Raw genomic sequence first — 25,966 nt, 5'->3', positions numbered from 1 at the left:
TGCAATTTTAATTGGCCCAAAGTTGCATTCGTCACCCAATTAGCGGTGGCGGGAAGAAGGCGGGACGTAGGGAGGAGCAGGCCCGATTTAAAGGGCAAGCGGCAGCCTTTGCTGTGTTTGCTGTTCATCACAAGAATGGAAGGTGAAGCTGAGCAGGGGGCAATGGGTAAGGTGGGCCCTTTGTCAGGGTGCCCCCCTTGCCCCTGTTTTTCTGACTCCTCACTTGAGGTGCCACTGGAGGTGGTGACAGCATAGCGAAGCATCCTGGTCACTGCCAACGACAGTAGAAAGCCTGCAAAGCTGACCAAGAAAGCATGGCTGGAGGTGGCTTATGAGGTCGGCAGCAGAGGAGTGGTGAGGAGGAACCAAGTCCAGTATAGGCGTTTCATTGACGACCTCAGGCATGGTGAGTCCAGAGATAGATCCAGATGTCTCCAGCTCAGCAGTCACCAGAATGCAAAAGAAAGGGACATCTTGAGGACGCATCGAGTTCTCCTGACCATGGGAGAGATGTGTGCTCAGCAGCATTAATGGTCCACAAACATGGTTCATTATCTGTGTGCTGTTGGACAGTGGGCTACAGGGAAGTCTGCATCATCCTATGCAAATGAAAATCTGCAAGTGGTGAGGGAGAGAGGTATTGTCCTAATGGCATCTTTTTTCACCTCCCAGGCCAAATGAGAGAACAATGCCAGGGAGAGCGTGAGGGCATGCTTGGACAGTGGGGTCCCCCAACTCACATCACTGACACATTTCGAGGAGTTGGCCCTTGATCTATCCAGAGTGGAAACCACCGGGACATTGGAGACGGAGAAGCAAGAGTCCAACATAGGGTGAAAAGATCTCACCATCCCCAGGTTTAGTGGGTGCATGTCAATCCTCCCCATCTAACAAGCTGTAGGTGCATAAATTGTCATCTCATTATTTTGTGCAGCTGAAGAATCTGTTGATTGTGCCCGTTTCTCATGACCACCTTCTGTTATGTCTCCCACAGGGCCAGATGCAGAGGGGGAGGAGTTATGACGCTGCCAACTTGTTCTGGAGGAGTCAGAGGAGGAAGACACCTCGGAGCTTGCACTGTCACATCTTTCTTGTGCACCCTCCACCAGCCCAGATACTCTTACCTTGATGGGTCCTCGCATGTTATTAGAGAAGGCTGCACAGGGTGAAGTGCACATCACTTCAGAGTAGAAGGATACAGGGGAGGCAGAGTCAGCTGTGGCTAGTCCCCCTCAGAGGATGGAGGGTAGGTGCAGCCGTGTTCAGCAGTGTGGAGATGCAGAGCCTGGGGGGAGGGGGGGATAGTCACAAAATAGGCGGCTCTACCTGAAGTACCAGTATGAGATGTGTAGCCTCATGTTAGAGTTACCTGTGGCACTGTGGTTGGTCTCTTTTTGTCCTCGCCACCATCAAATTTTCCTTCCTTCCTTTCCTGCTTAGAGTGCATCTCGCTGACCTATTAAGCACTGAGAGGTCTTTTTAGGCTGTTCTGATACCAATTTTTTTTATTCATTCAGGGGATGTGGGCATCACTGGCTAAGCCAGCATTTATTACCCATCCCTAATTGCCCTTGAGAAGGAGATGGTGAGCTGCCTTCTTGAACTGCTGCAGTCCTTTGGGTGTAGGGGTACACTAACAGTACTGTTAGGAAGGAAGTTCCAGGATCTTGATCCAGTGACCGTGAGTGAACAGCGATATACTTCCAAATCAAGATGGTGTGTGGCTTAGAAGGGAAATTGCAGGTGGTGGTGTTCCCATGCATTTGCTGCCCTTGTCCTTCTAGGTGGTAGAGGTTGGGGGTTTGGAAGGTGCTGTCGAAGGAGCCTTGGTGAATTGCTGCAGTGCATCTTGTAGGACAGGCATTGGGGAGTTAGGAGGTGAGTTACTCGCTGCAGAATGCCCAGCTTCTGACCAGCTCTTGTAGTCACAGCATTTATGTGGCATGTCCAGTTCAGTTTCTGGTCAATGGTGACCCGCAGATGTTGACAGTGGGGGATTCAGCGGTGATGATGCCAAGGAGAGATCGTTAGATTCTGTCATGTTTGAGATGGTCATTGCTGGGCACTTGTGTGGCGTGAAAGTTACTTGCCACTTATCAGCCCAAGCCTGAATGTTGCAGTGTTACATAATAGCTTCAGTGCAAGCTGTGAGGTCTTCAAACAGGCTAGTGAGCTGATCTGATGAATCCTAACTTGGGAACAATGCATAGGTTGGAAATACAGCTTTCCCAATTAGTGTAGTCTCTCTGGGTTGGGCGATTCCAGAATGCTGCTTTGGGTGTTTTGAAATCTTACTATTCCCTCCACCCTTTAGTTGTTTGCAAGGGACATGCTTGAGAGTTTCAATGGTGGTTAGGAATGTCAAAGTAATGTTTTGTTATATTAAAAATGGGCAAAGAAGGCATTTCAGAAATTATTTTAAACAGTAGTGGACCTGATAAAGTATTTTGTTAAGCAGTGTTTACTTTTAGTAACAGTGCAAAACTGATTTACTCTTTCTAAATAACTTTTTGTATAGAGTAAATAGTATTTGAGAGTCCAAGATTCTCCTTTTCAAACATAAGAATAATGTAAATTGGGCATTGATTCCTGTCTTCACAAAGGAGCTTTCAATATTTGCTCTCTAATGGAGTTTCCCTGGTTGATGGAGGCAAGCAACACCAAGAAAGAGAAATCCTTGCAATTCCTCCGTAACTTCCAACTCACCGTAGCTATTAAATAAAATCTTCACAATAATCATCATGTATGTTGAAACATGAGCATTTGTTTTGTTACAATCAGATGAGGAGGGGTCGAAGGGCTCCCCTCTTTTCCCCTTCCTTGTTTGATCACAACAGGTTTATTTCTTTTTAAGTGGATATATTTGCCAATTCAGTGAGCGTTTAACTGTTTACACCCTGTGATCATAAAAAGAACCAATCGGACAGGTTTTCTCGAGCTTAACAGAAAGAGGTTAACTTTATTGTACTTAAGTTGATTTAAGTAAAAATTATAAAATACGCTCCAACTCTCTCTCCCTCTCCCCCTCTCGCTCTCTCACAAACAAATAGGTTAAAGAGTAGGGAAGGATAGATTGGTCGAATTAGAGTCCAGAGAAATAAGAGTATACTGTCTGTGGAGATTTGTGACTCGGCTGGCTTCAGGCTGAATTCGGTGGTCGCGTGACTTTCCTTTGGTCCTGAGGCTTCCTGTTTGAAGATGTGGATGCTGATTCAGTGGTTATCTGGGAGAAAACAATGCGGCTATATCCTTCGAGAGTGGGTCTGTTCTTTCCGGAAGGTTCTCTATTCTTAGTAGCTTCCCCATCTGGTTTAGTCATTAAGCACAGTGAGCATTGATTGGTGACATTGATCAAACACAGATCAATTAAACCACTGAACACTACAGTCTGCAGCAGGGAATATACCTTGATGGTTACGGTCAGCAGGCAGAGATGGAAGCTTTCAAGGTTTGAGTGGTTTGTCTCCACCAGTTTAATATTCAGGTCTCCAGCTGGTGGATTAAAAAAAAAATCATCATTCGACCAAGTACATTTTCATGACAATTTGTATTCAGTTAAATCGGGCCCAATATTGCTATTGTTCTAACAGGATGGAGCCACTGTAAACCTTTTAGTATTTGGTTATCTATACCAATAGTTATCCTTTCAATCTTTCTCACAACCAATTATTTATCTACATTTAAAAAAAATGAATTGTCCTTTTCCTACCAGTTTTCTCCTTTTTTGAAAGTATAAATTTCCTTGCTGGGTCTCAATCACATTCACTTGCCTGAGTGGCCATTCTTTATGACAATTATCATCTTCACTTTCAAATACATCCATGGCTTTGCCCCTCCCTATTTCTGTAAAGTTCTACAAGCTTCTAGGTACTCTGTGTTCCTCAAACTCTAGCCTCTTGTGCATCCTTCACTTCCTTCAGCCCACCAGCTGTCTAGGCACTAAACTCTGGAATACCCTCCCCAACCTTCATTGCCTCGTTGCCTTTCTCTTTAAGGCACTTAAAATCTACCTCTTTGAACAAGTGTTTGATCACCTGCCCACATGTTTCTTTCTTTGGCCTGGTGGTGTCAATTTCTGGCTGATTCTGCTGTTGTGAGCGTTTTGGGACATTTTACCAAGTAAAAGGTGCTATATAACTGAAAGTTGTTTTAGCTATACAGTGAATATTACATTATCGAACTGTGAAGAGAGCATCACAACTAAGCCTTATGCCTACAGGTGTGCAGTAGGGGTTGCTGAATAGACATCAGTTGTGGGGAATATTGGACATAGCCTACTTTTTCTCCCTCCCTGCCTCCCACCTGAGGGATGTTGAGTTTTCTTGTGCCCTTTCCTTGTCAGCTGAGATGTCAGCAGAGTTTGAGGATTAAAACTAGGACCTTACTGGCCGGTGACACACTCTAGCTTAATGAGCTAAGCCATTGGGATAACAATCAAGGATTCTTTTTTTAAAGTTACATTTTAAACAGTGTCATCTATCCCTGGTTACAGATTATCTTGATGTAACTGTAAACATTTTAAAACATAGTCCATAAATAACAAAATAGTAGCCTCTTAAAAATCTAGCAGTAAGTTTGGAGACAAGCTTATATTTCAAAAGTTGGTGAAAATTGTTTTGAAGTAAAATCTTCTGTTAATTGGTATCTTTGAAGTTGATGGAAAAAGTCAACTCTTTGAACTCTTGAAAGCTTACTGAAGCATCAAGATCTGTCAGTTATCCCAAAGGGGATTGTATTGTCAACGAAGGTGACATTTTAGCAATTAACTTAAATAAAATGGTACCACGTATATGCATTGAGGTTACTTTACATATCATTAAGATGGAATTGAAAAATATATTTGTGTTTATATTCAAACATGAGAGAGAATTTATAAATGGAACTGTCTGTATTTTTGACTGCAAGCTTTTTCTCTGTCTGAAGACTGGCAATATTTTTTTCTCCCCTAGTTTGAATCAGAACCTTCCCAAATATGTTTTTGAGCATTTTAGTTTGTATCTGCAGCGTCAGGTTCTTTTTGAATTCGGATGGTTTGTCATTGATCTTGAAAAATCTTATTTGTGTTTCATCATTTGACAATAGTTTAAGCTGAGCTGCAGAATGTTGTGCACTGTAAATTAAAGATGAAGATGGAGTTCCAAAGTTGCATAGTAGCTTCTCGTCTCTGTCCTTGTGAAGCTCTTCATTAATTGACAAGCCACGCATAGTTTAAAAATTTTTTTTGATGATACTATGGTATTGTTTCATCATAGAGTTCAAAGGTTCATGACGGGTATTGAACTGGCTAATAATAATTGGTACAATTTTGCCATCCTTTTGGGATTTGTCTGTGTGAACTTTTAACTATATGACCAGGTAATATCTAACTTCAGTCATGCTCTTGATAATTAGCATGGAATGATATTAAATTTGCTGAACGAACAATTGAAAGTGCCAAGATTCTGAGGTAAGCTGACCCCCTAGTGTGTGGTTATGATTTCATGTAATCTTTCTCCTGTTGCTTCACTTCCAGCCAAATAATAGTTCCTCTCTCTCATGTTCGATCTTGCTCTTTTACACACATTATAAGTCTTTGGAGCTCAAAATGCGTCTGTGATCACCTTCATTGAAACTTTCTTTCAGCTGTTCTTTGATTTGATTTGAATTTTTTTTTTTTTTACTAGTGGTCTGTATATTCTAACCAAGCCACATACTGCTGTTTATTTAATTGGAATTGCAATCATTTTATAGAGTTGCTTTTGGATTTTCTGTGAAGCAGTGCTGGTATTTGTATGCAGTTTCATTACTTAATCACAAATGCTTGTGTATTTTCTACCGTGGCAGTGTTAAACTTTGATATTTGACACTTCAAACTTTACATAAATGCAGTTTGATTTGTGGTGAGCCAAAGGCCTTGTTTGTGCCCAGAATTGGAGTGGGCAGCATTTGTCCAGGCTTTCACTAAACCACTGTGAAGTCAGATGTTGTGTTCACACAACAGCTCAGGAGTGACTTTCAACTGCATTTTTCTTCTCTGTGGAGAAGTGCTCAGCCTCCTTTTGGTAAGTAATCAAGAAAGAAAGAACTTGCATTTATATAGCACCTTTTATAATGTCCTGAGCATGTCCCAAAATGTTTTACAACCAGTGGATTACTTTTGAAGTGCAGTCAGTATTATTACATAGCCAACTGCAGAAGCCCATTCATGCAATGCAAAGTTCCACAAACAGCCTACGAATGACCAGATAATCCTTTTTTTGTGATGCTATTTAGGGAGAAATGTTTAAGGTGAAGTTTAGCAGTGCCATAGGATGTTTTACATCATTGGAGCTGGCATGCTGGAGCTTGGTTTAATGTCTCATCAGAATGTATCTTCTCTAATTATGAACACAATTATGTACCTGTTACTTCTGAACAAGACCACTTTATACAAAGACTGACTTATGTTGTCACAGGAGTGTTTTGCTTGTCCTTTTCCTCTTGTGGTTACCTCATACCCAGGTATCTAAAGTTAGGATAAGGATGAGGGTGGGATATTAATCAGACCTGCACTCAATGCGAACTGTACGAGACACTTTTTGACTGCTACAAACACATTGTCCGAAACAATGCAGGACATTTGATGTGACTGTAGGTCCATGGAAGGAAGTTGTCATTCAGTTCTAGGTTCATGTGTTTATATGTTTGAGGTATTATAAATTTAAAAGAAATTTGGTTTTCAAGTGCATTTATTCATGACAACATTATAGCCAATCTGGTATATACAGAGAGTTGAAAAGATTTATTTGAAGTGGAGTATTGACTTTTGTATGCTGTGAAATGTTTTACTGTTCAAACTGTAGTTTTAGCCATGTCTGATGTTGCATCTGTTAGTCACCTAACTGATAGTTTCAAAAATGAGCAACAGATTGTACCTTTGTTTTATGTTCCATACTTCTCTGTGTTTTACATCATGCAACCATTGTTTTATCACGTGACCTCTGTGTAGCCATTTTAGTAATGACATAATGCAAGCATTTTTGTTTCTTTCCTTCTTATTCAATGTTGAGGGGAGTATATTCCCCCCCAAAATCTTGATATTTGCTCACGTCTGCACCTTGATCTAATTTTGCTTCATAGTAATGCTGTCGGAGGATCGGGGAAAGAGGAACTTTAGCACAAAGCAATGTATGTTTATTTCAGTATTGGTCTTATAGAAAATGCACTGAATACAGATTGTGATTGATTCCTTTCATTCACTCTACATATATGCTAGTTTTTAAACTAATTATTTACACAACATGCTTCTAAAGCTTTACCATTGCTAATTTCTCTGCAGGGTGTACTGGACAGGATCTCTCAGATTCAACCAAAACTTATTTTTTCAGTTGAAGCAGTTGTTTACAATGGTAAAGAACATGATCACATGGAGAAGCTGCAGAATGTAGTGAAAGGTAAATTGTGATTTGTTACTTGTGCCTGTTCATTATGATATGCACATCTTGGTAAGCATCGTGGACATGGGTTATAAAGTATGGATTTTTTTATGGAGTCTGTGTGGGTAGCAATGGTTAAGTACAGTTAGTGTACAATAGAATATATCCTAATTACATAGAACTTACAGCACAGAAACAGGGCATTTGGCCCAATTGGTCTGTGCTGGTGTTTATATTACATACAAACTTCCTCCCACTTTACTTTATCCAAGTGTATCCGCATGTCCTTCATTCCTTTCTCCGTCATGTATTTATCAAAATGAATCTATGCTATTTGCCTCAGCAAGTTCCACATTTTAACCACTCTGCCGGTAAATAAGTTTCCCCTGAATTCCTTATTTGATTTATTAGTGGCTATCTTAGATTTACAATGCCTAATTTTGGTATTCTCCACAAGTGGCAACATCTTTTCTACTTTTACCCGATCAATTTTAAAGTTCTCTATCAGGTCACTCCTCAGCCTGCTCTTTCCTAAATAAAATATGGTGCTTAAAAATACTAACGGTAACATTAAATCTTGTGACAGTGGAAAGGAATTTAGGACTTTGTTTTAATCTTCCTTGTAGCCAATATATTTTGGCCATGTTAAGCAAAATACAGCTTCCGAGTTCCCTTTTTTTCTGGATGAGAATTGACAAATACACTGAATCAAATCTTCATGGAGTAACTTCAGTTTTCTGTCCTGATTGGCGTTCAATTATTTGTAATTTGTCCAAAAATGAATGTTGTGAAATGGGCGTAAACTAATGTGTGACACTCAATGATTTAGTTTAGAGATACAGCACTGAAACAGGCCCTTCAGCCCACCGAGTCTGTGCTGACCATCAACCACCCATTTATACTAATCCTGCACTAATCCCATATTCCTACCACATCCCCACCTGTTCCTATATTTCCCTACCACCTACCTATACTAGGGGCAATTTATAATGGCCAATTAACCTAGCATTTAAAAAAAAAAGATTGTATTCAAAAAAAAAGTTAGCAGTGGGAAAATTTGGATGGGGCTGCTAGTTGGTCACTAGCCTTTCACCTATGTGGGTTGAGTACAAATCCAGCTCATTCTGATGGGATGGTCATCTTTTTTTTTCTGGGTATAAGGATTGTACATGGAATAATATTGGACATTACAGTACAAAACTTCCACCAATTTGGCACTGATTGGTGGCCTGACTCGGAGACCACTGGATGGCTACTAAGGGAAATAAAAAAACAAATGTTACACTGTTACAGTAGGAGATGTTTTTTGAGGTTGGGGATGAAACACAACATAGAGAGAGTTTTACTCTGTATCTAGCTGTGCCATACTGTACCTGATTTATGTGCTTAGTGACATTGGGTGCATTACATTGGAAGAGTTCTATTCCTCAGCATTAATATTGCACACCTTGAACAGATTTTCTTTGTAATAGGTTAGTCTATTAGGAATTGGAATGAGATTGTTCAAGCTGTTCTGTAATTATTTTTTTTAAATCTTGTATTTCAACTGTTCCCTCTTGGAGGCTCAATTACATCAGCCCTGTCTTGGATAAAAGTCTGTATGTTGACTGTGAGGATTGAATTATATGTCACATCTCCCTTTGTAATGGACATGGCTGACAGCACAAAACTGCACCCAATTTGGCACGAAATTGACTTTATCACTCTTGGAAGCTTAAAGGATAACTAATGTGGTGAATGTAAGTATTGAAATGCCTCCTCTGAAATGGAGGCAGGGCTAAAGTGACCGTCTCAAGCACTGTTAAGATAGATATTGTACAGCCAGGTGCAAATATTGGGTGGCTGAAATGCAAAAAAAGATCCCTTTTGCAGTGCCACCATCCCTTACCTTCATGCGCACACCATCACAGGGGAGGTGTGGGGATAGGGGACAGGGACATCAGACAGTAGTCATTTGTGCATGTTTAACTGGACCAACAAAGGAGTTAAAATGTGTAAATTTCTGCCTGAGGAACATTGTTTTCTAATCCTGTGTTATTTTTCTGAATTTCTTCCTTTCCTCAGGTTAAAACATTTTCTTCAAAAGCAAAACCTTTTATTTCGATTCTTTTTCAACATTCATATCTTGAATGTTTAACTAAAGGACCAATTAATGCTGTAAATGTAATTTCTTGTAATAATCTTTATATCTTAAAGAAAACAGATCATATGCAGTAATTTTAATTAGGTCAGCTTTTCATTAAAATAAGTTTGTTGCCTTGTAGTTTCCAGGCGAATACTTGAGCACAAAAGCACTTCCAATGGTATTAAGTTAGCAATGCTGCATGGAATTTATTTTCTTGATGATTTACAAAGATTTCTTTGCTGATGATGCGAAAATTGATTTGTATTTGAAGTTTCAAACTTTCATATTTAAGTGTCTGCTTTTTGATACAGAACTATAAAGGTTTAAAGTGTTTCATATTTCCAGGATCAAAAAACAATGCATTGAGTGCATTTCCACAAGAGTAGGTCTGTGGAGCGATTTATATCATGGATTAAATGTCAGGTTTGAAAAGCTGCAGTTTTAATCATAGCTAGAACCTCCTTCACACCAAGTGCCTACCACAATTTTAGCTACGACTTTTCATATCTGACATTTAATCTGTGGGTATAAATCACTGTAGATACCTATTATTCTTTAATTCTAAAGGAATTCCTCTCTGACCATTGGCGTCCGTACTAAATTACCTTGTCCACTTTTTAATGGAGGTGCAATTTAATATAAATGGGTTGGCTGGCTCTGCCACTAAATGCCAGATAAAACAATTTCAAATAAGCGCATTAAGAGTTCATATGTTAATGTTGAAAAAGCCTCATTTTAAGACATTGGTATTATCTGTGTCTAATCCTCTCAGCTACTGTAGTGTGAAAAATAATAAAATACCTCTAAGTCAACTCCGGAAAATGATGACCCAGTAGACTGAAAAGACTGATGCAGTTATTAGTACTATCCAAAATGTCATGATTTTTTTTTTGAGATTGATGCACATTTGCAGCAGGCTAACCTCACGTAAAGCATTGTCTCTATTTGTACAAAACTGATTATCACACAAAAGGATAGAGCTAATTAAATATTTAGAAGAGCTACTTCACCATTCATTCTGAGATGGCTTTCCAACATATATCGCATTACTATACGCCTTACAAGGTAACAAAAAATGAAACAACTGTTGGGTGCAAATCTTTACTTCTATAGCGAAATAAAGTCTTTCCTTAAAGGGTATGAAAACTGGTTGTAGATATAATTGAAGAATTAAGTAATGGTGAATTATTGTACATGATACTACATGGCATGATGTCTAGATTAGGTCAGGTGGTGCACAAACCAGTAAGTTTTAATGCGAGGGAACATAGTCAATTTGAAGTTGCTCTTTTTAAATTATCTGACAAATCCAAATCTCTTAGGACTAAGTTCACACTTTTTCTGAGTTATTTACATTGCATAATTCACATGCGTTCAAATCCTCTGAAGAAGGAATTTTCCTCCACACAAGATCAGGGGGCAGGTTGTTCAACCTTGCCCGTCTAAGAGCGAAGTCCAAAGTACGGAAAGTCCTCATCAGAGAACTCCTCTTTGCTGACGATGCTGCTTTAACATCTCACACTGAAGAATGCCTGCAGAGTCTCATCGACAGGTTTGCGTCTGCCTGCAATGAATTTGGCCTAACCATCAGCCTCAAGAAAACGAACATCATGGGGCAGGATGTCAGAAATGCTCCATCCATCAATATTGGCGACCACGCTCTGGAAGTGGTTCAAGAGTTCACCTACCTAGGCTCAACTATCACCAGTAACCTGTCTCTAGATGCAGAAATCAACAAGCGCATGGGTAAGGCTTCCACTGCTATGTCCAGACTGGCAAAGAGAGTGTGGGAAAATGGCGCACTGACACGGAACACAAAAGTCCGAGTGTATCAGGCCTGTGTCCTCAGTACCTTGCTCTATGGCAGCGAGGCCTGGACAACGTATGCCAGCCAAGAGCGACGTCTCAATTCATTCCATCTTCGCTGCCTTCGGAGAATACTTGGCATCAGGTGGCAGGACTATATCTCCAACACAGAAGTCCTTGAAGCGGCCAACACCCCCAGCTTATACACACTACTGAGTCAGCGGCGCTTGAGATGGCTTGGCCATGTGAGCCGCATGGAAGATGGCAGGATCCCCAAAGACACGTTGTACAGCGAGCTCGCCACTGGTATCAGACCCACCGGCCGTCCATGTCTCCGTTATAAAGACGTCTGCAAACGCGACATGAAATCGTGTGACATTGATCACAAGTCGTGGGAGTCAGTTGCCAGCATTCGCCAGAGCTGGCGGGCAGCCATAAAGACAGGGCTAAATTGTGGCGAGTCGAAGAGACTTAGTAGTTGGCAGGAAAAAAGACAGAGGCGCAAGGGGAGAGCCAACTGTGCAACAGCCCCAACAAACAAATTTCTCTGCAGCACCTGTGGAAGAGCCTGTCACTCCAGAATTGGCCTTTATAGCCACTCCAGGCGCTGCTTCACAAACCACTGACCACCTCCAGGCGCGTATCCATTGTCTTTCGAGATAAGGAGGCCCAAAAGAAATTCATATCATGTAATTTAAATCTTTTACTGGGAAAAATGACTTTGAATTATTATTAGACTGTAAATGCCTGGTGGTGTTCAAGAGACTTGCATGACTTGCACAAGTATTAGGAAGACCGAAGCCATTGTCTTTGGTCCCTGCCACAAACTCCGTTCCCTAGCTACTGACTCCATCCCTCTCCCTGAAAACTGTCTGAGGCTTAACCAGACTGTTTGTAATCTTCATGTCATAACATTGACCGATTTGGCCCCTGCCTTAACTCATCTGCTGCCAAAGCCATCATCCAGACCTTTGTTGACCTCTTGACTTGACTCTTCCAGTGCACTCCTGGCTGGCCTCCCACATTCTACCTCCTGTAAACTCTAGGTCATTCAAAAATCTGCTACTTGTATCTTAACTCACACAAAGTCCCATTCACCCATCGCTCCTGTGCTCGCTGACCTACATTGGCTCCTAGTTCAGCAATGCATTGATTTAAAAATTCCCTTCCTTGTTTACAAGTACTGCCATGACCTTGCCCCTCTCTACCTCTTTAATCTCCTCCAGCCCTACAACCCTCCCAAATATTTGCGCTTCTCCTATTCTAGCCTCTTGCACAATACCGATTTTTAATTGCTCTACTTTGATGGCCATGCCTTCAGCTGCCGAGACCCTAAGCTCTGGAATTTCCCCCTAAACCTTTTTTGTCCCCTCCCCCCCACTTATCTTTCCTCCTTTTAAAGTGCTCCTTAAAACCTGCCTCTTTGACCAAGCTTTTTGGCCATCTGCTCTAATATCTCTTTATGTAGCTCAGTGTCAAATTTTTTTTGAGAACACTCCTGTGGAACATCTTGGGATGTTTTACTATGTTAAGGGCGCTATATAAATGTATGCTGTAGATGTACTAGTACCAGGTGTGCCAAAATGAAATAAATTAGCAAAGTTTTTGGAGGATTTATGTAAAATCCGATATAAGTAAAGTTCACTAGGCTTTTGCTTGATATGTAAATCAGGAAACTTGCTTAGGTCAATTCAACAATGCCACAACATTTGGAGTATTGCATATATGTTCCTGTGGTACGCAAGAAGAGGGAAATAGTTGATTCCTTCAATAAATTAGGTGAACTGTTACATCAGTTCTTAATTATTTGCAGTTTTGATCATACTGATAGTAAAAGAAAAAAATGCATTTATGTAGTGCCTTTCAGGACCTCAAATCTCTGGAGTGGAAGTTAAACCCCCAACCTTCTGACTTGGTGTTGAGAATGATACCACTGAGCCACAGCTGACACCCAGGGATAGAATTACCTACATAATATATTGCAGTTGCTCCACTGTAATGAACTCATTGTGTTTGAATCTACAAATGAAAATAAATCATGTATCTCTATGATGCAACAGTATGCATTATTGGTTTACAGTTATACATGCTAAACTCTTTTTTTTTCCCCCATGAAATTACAGTATATAGACAATGTTAGATATTTTATTGAAGGTCCTGCATTGCAGCCCAGGCATAGGCACATCATATAATAATTGAATAAAATACTACGTATTCATCTCAAACGTCAAGCTGCCAATTCTTTATGTGCAGCCGACAAATGTTTAGACCCAAACTGGTGGTTGATCTGTTTTGAATCAATTTGTATGTTTGGTAAAATATGTTTGACCAATAGGAAGGCCTGTTTTGGTGTTGAATGTGGCTTGTGGTTCTAGATTGTAATGTATGAGCAATTGAGGGCATTTATTTTTTAAAAAAGCATTACTTCCTATAGAGACCATGTTGCAGGTAGTTAGGAAAAACCTCTTTTGCATTGGAGGTGGTTGTATAAAATGATTTATATTCATTTTTAAGTAGTTTAATCTTGGACGCTCTCGCAGTCTAGAGCAACCATAATGACAGCTATCATGGTCACTCGGAGGAATGTCTAAGCAAATTTTCATTTGTAGCTAAAACCTAGGGTTATATTACTGATTAGTCTAAGTCTGTGCTATCCCGATAGCACAATGCACGTTCAGGTCAATTGACATGACTTTCTTATTTGCTGTTTCAGGTTTGCCTGACTTGAAGAAGGTAATAGTAATTCCATACGTACGATCAAGAGAGACCATAGACCTGTCCAGAATACCGAATAGGTGAAAACTCATGAATAATATCTTAGTGGAGTATTTGTTGTAAGGTCAACTGATTTTTCTGTGCATATAATATGACAATTACTACTAGCATTTCTATAGCATCTTGAATGAAGCTAATGTCCCATTGTGCTTCACAGAATGGAAATTGGCACTGAGCAGTAGAAGCGTTGACTAAAGGCATGGTTAAAAAATATGGATTTTGAAGAGGAAACTTTTTATAGGTGGGGGAGAGAGAGAGAGGGGAGGAGGGGGGTTCTGCGTGGGGGAATTGAGGGGGGAGGGATAGCAAAGGCAAGAGTTTAAATGAACAGTTCCAGAGAGTAAGGCCAAAATGGCTGTAAGTTTTGTGACTGGCGGTGGAATGGAAGGAAGGTCCTGTACAGAAGGCCAGCATTGGAATTAAGATACTTTTCATTTGTTAACTCTAAAACTAGTCATAACTAATGTAAATCTGAAACAAAAATAGAAAATGCTGGGAATACAGTGGGTCAGCTGGTATTTAAAAGAAAAGCTGCTTAATGCTTACTTTGGAAATGTAAACATATAAATATTTAAACTTTTGCCCAAGGCAAGTGTTATCGATTCTGGATTATATAATATCTTTACCTCTATGCCTAGCAGCTATTATTATGCAGTCATTAGATCAAATATAATACGAGTTAGTTGCATGATGTAAGGTAATGGCCACTGATACTGTTTTGTGCACCAGCTCAAACTTCAGAAAAGTACCCACTAGTAGGACCTTTTTTCTATTCCCACACAATCTATGTCTGTTGAGTGGGACTGCAAGTGGATGTTATGTTATGGGTAGTTTGACACTTATTTACATCTACCAGGAACTTGATTTATCCAAATTTGGTGCTAGTTTGCTTGGTAAAGAAAGGAAGAAACAAAAGAAAGTGCAATTTTTTTTTTAGCACCTTTCATGATTTTGGGATTTTCCAAAACACTTCATAGCCTTGAATTGTGGTTACTGATGAAATGTAGAGAAACGTGGCAGCCAATTTGTGTACAACAATTAAGTGAATAACCAATTAGTGGTGTTGGTTGAGGGATGAATGTTGAACAGGACACTGGGAGAGCTACCCTGTTCTTCAAATAGTGCCATGGGATCTTTTAGATCTACCAGAGGGGAAAGACAGGACCTCAGTTTAAAGTCTTACCTGAATGATGGTTCTGTAGTATTACTGCTCTGGAGTGTTGGCCTAGATTATGTGCTGAAGCTCTAGAATGCAGCTTAACCATACATCCTTCTGAATCAGGTAAGAGCACAATCAATGAACCATGGCTGATGCCAGTCTTGTCTCTAAGTTAGAAGATTGTGTGTTCAAATTCTGCTTCAGAGCTCAAGCACATAATCCACGAGTGAGTGCTGCATTATTAGAGGTATTATCTTTCTGATCAGACTAAAATAAGATGTTATTCAGATGGATGTAAAGGATCTCGTGGCACAATTTGAAAAAGACCAGTGAGTAAACCCAGTGTCTTGGCCATTATTCCTTTCTCAACCAATACTACTAAAATACAGATTTGTTTTCTTTTCCTTTTTCGCTTTCACAGATTTTATGTAAGAGGTTTTTTTTAAACACTTTTTTTCCCCCCATGCACTCTTTTGCTCTCAGTCCCCTCCCCATATTGGAAGCTAGGATGTTGAGTTAATACCTTTAATGCCCCTTTGCATAGGTCTTTATTTGTAACTTACTGGATCATAAATGATTCCTTCTGTTCTAATGCAGTAAAAGTTAACAAGCTGCAATATAAAGTAATACATCTGTGGAAATTGGTCTGGACATTTGCTATTCCAGCAACCTCCACCTGCACAGTTAAACCAAAGTTAATGTTTAATGTAATGTCTCAATTTATAATATGGTTGTCTTGAGCTCTTAGACTACAGTGCTTTTCAGCCTGCAAGTGTTTCCCCTTATTTCAATGCACAAAACATCAATTTTCTGCATTTTTTTGTGTTTACTAATAATCTCATGAAATGATTGAATACAGAATTAAAACGTTTTCAAAATGTACACACTGACTGCTTGTCATTAAAACTTGCAGTCAATAATTCATCTAATCATTTTAAATTAATTTGCATTATCTGAACTTTAGAAATACAATACTAACATTTTGGATGTTTCCTTTTTTGTGAGATGAACCCCAGATTAAATATATGTAAAACGTTGCTTTGAGTACTGAATTTCCCACTGCAGTCCTAAAAATAGACCTGGGCTGGGATTTTCCGGGATGCCTGAGGTCCTGCCGCTGGGACTGGAAACGGGTGCCACTGCTGCTCACAAGTCAATTGACCGGGAGTTAGGAATCTCGCACTGGAGATGCTGGCACATATTTAAAGGATGACCAACACTTTCTGAATATAGCTGCCGCTCTTTGGACCTATTGAACTCTATGCAGCCACGCCAGTGGGCGAAGCCTTCCTGCCAAAAGCAGGCATACCAAAGGCCTGAGGAAGAAGGTAGTTGCTGGCATGGCAGAAGGAAGATCCCGGCTGGCCCCACAGTTCAGTGATGACTCCCTGCAGGTTCTCCTCCAGGCTGCTCTGGAAAGACGGGAGGTCCGCTTCCAAAGGGATGGGAGGAGGAGACCGCCCCACCTGACCAAGCAAGCCTGGATGGAGATTGCAGAGGAAGTCAGTTGCTGTGGGGTCATCCAGAGAACCTGGCTGAAGTGCCGTAAGGAGTAAATGACCTTATTCGTTCCGCCAAGGTGACTACTCCACACCTCGCTTCTCTTAGGGGCTTACATGTGTGCAAAAATGTATGGAGAGAGAATGCCCACCCAGTCGCTGGTAATGGGGTCAGGCAGCAGCATATCCTGTCAGAAGAATGGCTGCCTCTCAGTGAACGGGCAGTCATTTGTCTGTGTTGTCTGTAGCAAGGTCACTCCAGAGTGGCTGCATGCAGGAGGCATTCCTGTGCCCCCATTATGGACAGCTAGGCTGCCACCTGCTTAGGCGTTGTGCCTGCCTTTGTCGGCAACTGACATTGTTCATTTTTATTTTGGCAAGAAAAGAGAGCTCACAATGTAAAAGAAAGGGCTCTGACTGGTGGCAGGGTGCCCTTTCTTGCCATCCTAATACCTGTGGAAGAGGAGGCGTTGGAATTGGCAGGGCAGAATGGCGGCCACTTCTTTGCGGACGGTGAGACAGGAGTGAGGTTTCAAGAGAGTGAGTAGCCTCGTGGCTGAGCACAAGGGAGCCTTTGTTGAACACGAGGGATGGTGACCCTGTGTCCTCCACTGGACACGCATGGATCTATGCACTAGTTGATTTTGGAAGCAAATGTATAGTGCATTATGCTTACATCTTCCATTACTAACGGCTCCCTGGAACTTCAGGAGTACTCTGGCTCGCCCCAAGGGCTGGTTGGGAGGGACCATAATGCGTGTGTCTGTGGCTTTGTCCACTTCGCCAAAAAATAAGGTGTGACTTGACGCAGGACCATGGGATGTTACATTAAGGAAACAGCAACAGTGCAGCAGGAAGGTGGGCTGTTAATTGGTTAGAAGGATGAGGTAGCAGGGGTCATCGGAAGTGTGTATATATAAGCATGTCCTGAGCCTCCATTGCGCCTTTCCTGCAATCCCTGGGGTCCCTCATGATACATCACCTGGTCATCAGCTTCCTCCACATCCTCGTCTGAGGTGTCATCGTGCTCCACTATATCCATGTTGTTCAATGCTTTCCCCCCCACCCCCCCCACCCTCCTGCAGCGTCAGGTTTTGTAGAGCTCAGCAGACCACCACGATACACGAGATCCTTGCTGGGGCAGATTGAATGGATCGGTGCAGGCACCTAAATCACCTCTTCAAGAGACCAGTGGCCTGCTTGATGGCCACTCAGGTTGCCCCGTGGCTTGCGTTGTACCTCTCTTCTGTATCCGTCCTTGGGTTCCTCACAGGAGTAAGTAGCTATCTCTTCAGTGGATTGCCCTTATTGCTCAGAATCCAATCTTGAAGGTGCGCAGGGGGAGTGAAAAGCTCAGGCACCTGGAAGTGCCCAAGTATGTAGGTGCCGTGGCTACTTCCAGGGTACTGAGTACACATCTACAGGATCTGTTGGCGGTGGTCACAGACCAGTTGGACATTGATGAAATGGAAGCCCTTTCTGTTGATGAAGGCTGCTGGCTAGCGTTGATAGTCACATGGATGCAGAGATCACACACTGCCTCTGGAGGAATCCAGCGAAGGCCACAAATCCTATGGGTCTCTCAGACTGACTGTCCGGATTGGTTCGATCATGGATGGTATCGGCTGGTCCTCCTGTAGAGGGCATATGGCACCACCTTGATGCAGTGATGTGCTGCTGATTGGGAGATGCCACACATGTCTCCAGTGGGTCCCTGGAAAGAACCAGAGGCATCGAGGTTTAGTGCCATAGTGAACTTCACTGCCGCTGGCGTTGGGTGGCCACCAAAATGATTGGGACTCAGCTCATCTGCCATGCCGGAGGGTGCTCTTGTTGCTCTCTGCGCCATTCTCCTGCTTCCCCACCCTGAGGCGGGCGCTGCCGTTGGCCATGAGATTGCTGCTGTCAGGCTGCCTGTGGATGCAGCTGTCTCCCTCTCAGCTGCTTCTGCTCACTAGAGGACACGCCTCCTGAGTGCACGGTGCCCATGGCAGGCGGACACTTTCAGTGTCCAGGGCCCTTCACCCAGACGCTTTCTCCAACCATCCCCCACCCCCTCTTCCTCCCCTTTAAATCCACACCAGATGGCATTCTGGCAGCACCCGCTCCAAAGCGCTGGCATCTTAGCCCTCCTCCTCACGATGAGACACGATGCCCACGTTGCTCTACCCTTCGAGTCGAGGCACGCTGCTTCCCCCAATGGCTGCAAAGTGAAGTGGGAACTGACCTTTCGCCTCTTAGTGTATTCTTGCACCTGCCGGGGCTCCGAAGCCCTGTGGGCTTTCTGTAAAATTCAAATAACCTTGTAAAATAGTGTTCTGTTGCCTATTTAATTGGCTCAGTTATCTTTTTGTCAGGTCAAGGCACCCTGTCATCCCGCCATGCCATCCGCCCCTTGCAAAATCTGGAAGTGACGCAATGATGTCAGACTTCCATTCCGACGTTTTTTGTTCCAGTCCCACTTCCGAGCCCATTCTCAAAGGGTCTGTAAGATTCAGCCCTGGTTTTTAACTCTGAGCCCGATCAAATTTCCTATTTATTAACCTGTGATATTCCATATCCTGAAAAAGAATTGTAAATATATAGATTTTCTCCTTCTGATGATCTGCACACTCAGCAATTTAGTTTAAATGTTAATTGAAACTGAGAGATTAAAAACACATGCTGTGGATGACGTTTTGTAGATTAGTGTGATGAAATTCAGCTCAGCATTCCTCTTCCCATCTCTCGCTGTTTCAATAGGTTGCTCCGAGAATCCTGATTTTTATTTAATGTTCATTATTAGGGCTTAATTCCACTGCAATAGAATTGCCTCTTCATATTGCAAGTGTATCTCAAAATCTGGAAGGCATGTGACTGATGTTTAATAAGAGTTTAGAAGGAAGATTAGGGAAGCCTTTCTTATTTAAAGTACTCTTGTTTAGAGTGTCTGCCTTTAAAAACAACTAAAATACTTGTGACTTTTTAAGAAAAGGCGGTGGAGAAACACTAATGAAGATCTGTTGTGTTTGGTGGTCTTCTAGGTCATAGTGCAAGATCCTCACTTATGGGGAGAACTTGCCTCTATTGCAGAACAACTCCACAGGTTAACTTGTAAGAGGTAATATATGCAGTCTATCCAGCTGCTATGTTGATTCTCATGGGTGCAATGGACTCACTCCAATGGGTGCAATTCTGCAGCTCAGCTTCCAGGCCAGGCTGATGATCTACCTCACACCACAACCCAGTGTTGCCAGTCTGGAATGCTCACAACCCCATCCCAATAGTGATTTCACTGGAGCAACTTGGAGGAAACGCGAGCCAAATCTCCAGGGGTAGAAAATTTATTTATTTTTGCATGAATTTTCTTTTGCAGAGACACTGAGAATATTTTGCTAAGTATTTCTGCTTTCACTCCCCCTTGATTATAGCTAATGTGTTCGTTTTATAACCAAATAATTTGGTGTTCTTTTTCATAGCATTTTCCTAGATGACTTCCTTGCTACTGGAAAGGAAGGAGACCATGGTCCACAGCTGGAGTTTGAGCAACTTCCCTTCAACCACTCACTTTTTATTATGTATTCTTCTGGCACAACAGGGGCACCGAAATGCATGGTACATTCAGCTGGGGTAGGTAATCCCTGAGGCTTTAAGAAAGGATAAAGGCCTCTTTAATTTTATTTAGCTGTGGTTATTTGAACTTTTATCAACTTGTGTTTTTGTATGTTGTATTTGAAATTGCATTAAGTATTAAAATGAAATGCAAAATGGATCTTCATTTGACTATATCTGTGTCTGTCCCTTCCGCCCTTCCTCCCTCCCTTTCACCCTCTCTTCCACCCTCCCTCCCTTTTTTCCACCCTCCCTTAAATCCAAGATTCCTTTTTTACCTGCTTCATCTGATGTCCCTTCTTCTGCTCCATTCAAGGTCCTCCCTTTTTACCCCTCTGTCCTCCATTCAAACTCATCTCTTCCATTTCTCCCCTATCTAGTGAGTCTTCATTGTCTGTCTGCCTGTCAAGCTTCCCTTCACCCATTCTGTCCATCCAGTTGCCTTCTCACACCATTTGGGTGCTTTTCCCCTGGCATCCATTCTACCCTATTTCAGGGTCCATTGCCCCTTCTCTTTTTCTGACCCCACCCCCCCGCCAACCACCACCTCCTCTCTGACTAATCTCATTCGTTTACAAGTAGTTAAGTTACCTGGATTGCCTATTTAGAGTCTTAAAAACAGAAAATGCTAGAAATACTCAGCAGGTCTGGCAGCATCAGTGGAGAGATAAACAGAGTTACCATTTCAGGTCAAGTGATCTTTCCTCAGTTCTGTTTCTCTCTCCACAGATGCCACCAGATCTGCTGTGTATGTCGCGCATTTTCTGTTTTTATTTCGGATTTCTACAGTATTTTGCTTTTGTGTTGTCTATTTAGAGGAGTGGCTTCAGATGGCAGCTAAGTATCAATGCTGTACGCCAGCCCTGAGGCTGCCTGTGAAGAATGTCAGAGGCCACCTGCTGTTACTTTAAACATAGTTAAGTTATTAATTAACCTAGGCTTATTCATTGAAAGGTTCTGTACTAATGGAGTCCATTGCAAGCATGCACGCACATAATCACAATACAAAAATAAAACTATAATTACGTAGGAAGCAATTAGAATTTATTTTTTTAATGAAACTGCCCTTTTCTTGCAATAGTTTCTTTCTAAACTCAATAGATGTTTCAATTAGTATTTAATTTTGATCTTAAATGCTTTCACTTGGAATGCCGAATATTAAAGATAAAAAGTGGAGGTTAAAATATTGCTAATCAGGTTGCATCCTATTCATTGGAATAGGCCAGTTCAGTCAGTTCAAAATCTCTAGTCAAAAAGATTTCAGTGGACTTCTTCAAATTTAAAGACTTTTTTTTATTCAGTGGTTTAATCTTTCAAAAGTCACCATAGTTTAGTGGCGGTAGATATAATGTTTTGAGTTTTACACTGTAGATAATTGTGTATATGACCAAATATTTAGTAAAATCCTTTATTGTTATTTTGGTCTTTCCGTTTCAGTGGTGCAGATCTTATTAAAAATATCAGTTAAAGTTCGATAATTAATCATGGTCAGAAAATGTTGCTATTTTGCATAAATTATAACATATTTGCACTTAATTTCATGAAACTTCTTTGAGCTATGAAAAGTGGGACAAGTTTTGTAAAAGGCATCTTAGTTCCACAGTACACATATGTACTGGTAAGAGTTGAGGTGGATGTCATAGAGTCATCGAGAGATACAGCACTGAAACAGGCCCTTCGGCCCACCGAGTCTGTGCCGACCATCAACCACCCATTTATACTAATCCTACATTAATCCCATATTCCCTACCGCATCCCCACCTTCCCTCAATTCTCCTACCACCTACCTACACTAGGGCCAATTTACAATGGCCAATTTACCTATCAACCTGCAAGTCTTTGGCTGTGGGAGGAAACCGGAGCACCTGGCAGAAACCCACCCGGTCACAGGGAGAACTTGCAAACTCCGCACAGGCAGTACCCAGAACCGAACCTGGGTCGCTGGAGCTGTGAGGCTGCGGTGCTAACCACTGTGCCGCCCCTAGATTTAGATGTGGCTAGATTTAAACATGAAGACCATTGGATTGTAAGTTAAACCAAAGCCTCCTGTTATGTGCCATAGTGGAAGTAGGTGGATAATCAATAATCTCAAATTTGGCTTGGCATTGTGTTACGACCAGGTGAGAAAGAGGTTTAGGGTTCCCTTTCAGCCTTCACCTGGTCTTATCATAACAGGGTTTAATTTTTAAATGCACTGTTTTTAGCTCCCTCTTGGTGAATCCTTATTCATAGAGTCATAGAGTGATACAGCACTGAAACATGCCCTTTGGCCCACCGAGTCCATGCCGATCATCAGCCACCCATTTATACTAATTCTACATTAATCCCATATTCCCTACTACATCCCCACCATTCTCCACCTGTGCCTTGTACTGTGCCTTATTCACCTCTTTCCAATTATAAAACAAAGAAACCAGCACAGACAGGTTTTATTAGGTTTAAAGAAGAAAAGTTGAAATTTATTAAACTTGCAGTTAAACTCTAATTCGGTTGATGCCTACGAATACGCGACGCGCCCATGCTAGCATGCATAAGCGAGATACACATGCAAATAGAGACAGAAAAGACCAGAAGAAAAATAAAGTGGAAAAGTTTGAGGCAATATCGGAAGAGTTTTTGTTACGGTTCTTCGAGCTTACAGTAGAGTCCTTGATTGTAGGGAGGTCTTGCTTTTCGTTGGGGCCCAGTATTCTTCTTAAACCATGTTTGCTGTAGGAGACTTTTCTGTCTTGGGGTTCATGTGTCTTCAGTGGATTCAGAGGCTTGTGAGAAAGAGATGGGAGCAGACAGGAGAGATCTTCTCAGTCCAGGAGCAAACAGTCTTTCTCAGTTCAAACTCTCAGTGGCTAGTTCAAAAAACCCTGGAACAGCCAGTTACTCATGTGACCAGCTGGTCCAACCAATCCTGGCCCCTGTGGATTGCATCACCCCAGCAGGCCCTGAAATGTGCTTCCCCATCCCCTCACTGTCTGGTGATCAACATCCATTTGTGGGTTGCATGTGTCAGGGAATGGTCCTTTGTCTACACAAGCACCGTTTGTTAGTATGCAAATGTTTTTTCCAGCCACGGCTGATAGTTCAACAAGTCACTTCCTCACTGCAGCAACAGTAAAAAATCAATGTTCATTTGACCAAACCAATGTGCCTCATTCTTGGCAGGTGGAAGCCTCCATGACAATAGGTACAGTTGTTAAGTTTTGCCCCCTAAATATTCTGGCATTGGCAAAGAAGGCAGTTAGTCATTGGCTGATAATGGAATTTATACTGTGTTTTGATTATGAACTTAAATGATTCTTCAGTAAGTCCCTACAGTTTTTTTTGGTATTTCAAAGTCATTTTTTTTTTTGAAGAAAGATTCTCATTATTCAGGAGAGTTTTTTGTATAATTTCAAATTGAATTAATTGATGATTTGAATTAAGCTACTTTGAATCAGGAGGAGCTGACTGCCTGGTCCTAAAAATCCATGCTGTTTAAGGTAGATTCAGAATAGGTGGGGCAGTCTTTCTGGCAGCACCCATTTACACTGGGTCTACACCCTGTTTGTCCAGTGCCAGGGTTTCTTGGTGCAAGTGGGCAGTGCCTGCATCTATACCCTTTGAACCTGACATCATAGAAGGAGGAAAGAACTAGTGGGATGACACAATCTGGGAGAATTCCAACCAATCGTGCCTTTTCTGCTCCCAAGGGAGTGTACCATGTAACGGATATACAATAGTTTCAAGCTGGCAAAAAATGGGGCATCCTCCCCACCCCCCAAATTCAGAAGGGTTCATTTCCATACAGCAGTCGGTCTTAAAGTGACCTTCTTGGAAAAGAGCCCATTCTTCAAGAAACCCATGATCTTCTTTGGCTTGCGCTTGGCCCCAGAGGCTGTTGTTTTCAGTTCTGCGACTCTGATGGAGACATTGCTGACCTTGTGAATCTCATGGCAAGCACATGGGAAGTCCTGCTACACCATGATTAGTGTGGGGTTATGGACTTTCTGGGCCTATGTGTTCATGTTCGCAGGCTTCTTTTGTGGTGAGTGATATTGTCCCAACTTACTTTTAAAAATCCCACAAATGAATAGTGGATGAAGGGATTATTTTTCTGCATTTGCTGTATATTTGACAATCATAACTTAAGGATTTGAATGATAATACACAAGTGGATTTTATTTTAGGTTTTTACGATGGTAATGAGTAATAATAGTTGCTGATGAACTGGTTAAATATCTGCCCTTCTGTCTACCCCACTCCTATGCACTAAAAGTAAGTCAGCTCATTCTGATCTGTTTGTGAGGTTAAAGGACATCTGTAGCTATTTCTACTTAAATTTTCCTTCACATCAGTGTACTGTTGGTCAGCTGTGACATGGCATACTAGGACAGGGGCCGCCAATACATTGTTCATGAGCTACTTGTAGCTCACCAGTGATTGTAGCGTGAGCAGTGCGGGCGGAGACTGTAGCATGAGTATGAGCAGTGCGGGCGGAGACTGTAGCGTGAGCATGAGCAGTGCGGGCGGAGACTGTAGCGTGAGCATGAGCAGTGCGGGTGGTGACTGTAGCGTGAGCATGAGCAGTGCGGGCGGTAACTGGAGCGTGAGCATGAGCAGTGCGGGCGGTGACTGTAGCGTGAGCATGAGCAGTGCGAGCGGTGACTGTAGCATGAGAATGAGCAGTGTGGGTGGAGACTGTAGCGTGAGAATGAGCAGTGTGGGTGGAGACTGTAGCGTGAGAATGAGCAGTGCGGGTGGTGACTGTAGCGTGAGAATGAGCAGTGTGGGCAGTGACTGTAGCGTGAGCATGAGCAGTGCGGGTGGAGACTGTAGCGTGAGAATGAGCAGTGTGGGCGGTGACTGTAGCGTGAGAATGAGCAGTGCGGGCGGTGACTAGCGTGAGAATGAGCAGTGTGGGCAGTGACTGTAGCGTGAGCATGAGCAGTGTGGGCAGTGACTAGCGTGAGAATGAGCAGTGTGGGCGGAGACTGTAGCGTGAGAATGAGCAGTGTGGGCGGAGACTGTAGCGTGAGAATGAGCAGTGCGGGTGGAGACTGTAGCGTGAGAATGAGCAGTGTGGGCGGAGACTGTAGCGTGAGAATGAGCAGTGCGGGCGGTGACTGTAGCGTGAGCATGAGCAGTGCAGGCGGTGACTGTAGCGTGACCAGTGCAGGCAGTGACTAGCGTGAGCAGTGCGGGCGGTGACTGTTGCATGAGCAGTGCAGGCGGTGACTGTAGCGTGACATTGAGCAGTGTGGGCAGTGACTGTAGCGTGAACGTGAGCAGTGTGGGCAGTGACTGTAGCGTGAGCATGAGCAGTGTAGGCGGTGACTGTAGCGTGAGCAGTGCGGGCAGTGACTGTAGCGTGAGCATGAGCAGTGCAGGTGGTGACTGTAGCGTGGGCAGTGACTGTAGCGTGAGCATGAGCAGTGCAGGTGGTGACTGTAGCGTGAGCAGTGCGGGCAGTGACTGTAGCGTGAGCATGAGCAGTGCGGGCGGTGACTGTAGCGTGAGCATGAGCAGTGCGGTGACTGTAGCGTGAGCATGAGCAGTGCGGGCGGTGACTGGAGCGAGAGCAGTGTGGGTGCTGGATTTGGATGGAGGCAGACATGTCGGATCCGCAGTGCGTGAAAATCGT

At 42.5% G+C, this 25,966-nt stretch overlaps 1 protein-coding gene and 1 long non-coding RNA gene across 3 annotated transcripts in view; both read left to right on the top strand.

Annotated features, from left to right (window-relative positions):
* The window catches only part of aacs (acetoacetyl-CoA synthetase), a 150,994-nt gene that overhangs the window by 56,048 nt on the left and 68,980 nt on the right, over positions 1–25,966 (top strand). Inside the window, exons 6-8 of the mRNA XM_068055069.1 lie at positions 7,298–7,412; positions 14,039–14,120; positions 20,217–20,367. Coding sequence (XP_067911170.1) covers positions 7,298–7,412; positions 14,039–14,120; positions 20,217–20,367 — 348 coding nt within the window. The remainder of the gene's footprint in view (positions 1–7,297; positions 7,413–14,038; positions 14,121–20,216; positions 20,368–25,966) is intronic.
* LOC137382733 (uncharacterized) lies at positions 679–7,287 on the top strand. Of its 2 annotated transcripts, none has more exons than XR_010977269.1 (3): positions 679–862; positions 995–1,246; positions 7,099–7,287. It is a non-coding gene; the product is annotated as an uncharacterized lncRNA (long non-coding RNA). The 2 variants fall into 2 exon arrangements; XR_010977268.1 differs by having other exon boundaries at positions 679–897.

Source organism: Heterodontus francisci, chromosome 23, assembly GCF_036365525.1.
Source record: "Heterodontus francisci isolate sHetFra1 chromosome 23, sHetFra1.hap1, whole genome shotgun sequence".
Lineage (NCBI taxonomy): Eukaryota > Metazoa > Chordata > Chondrichthyes > Heterodontiformes > Heterodontidae > Heterodontus > Heterodontus francisci.
The sequence above is the reverse complement of the archived record's forward strand: the minus strand, read 5'-3'. Positions and strand labels throughout refer to the sequence as shown.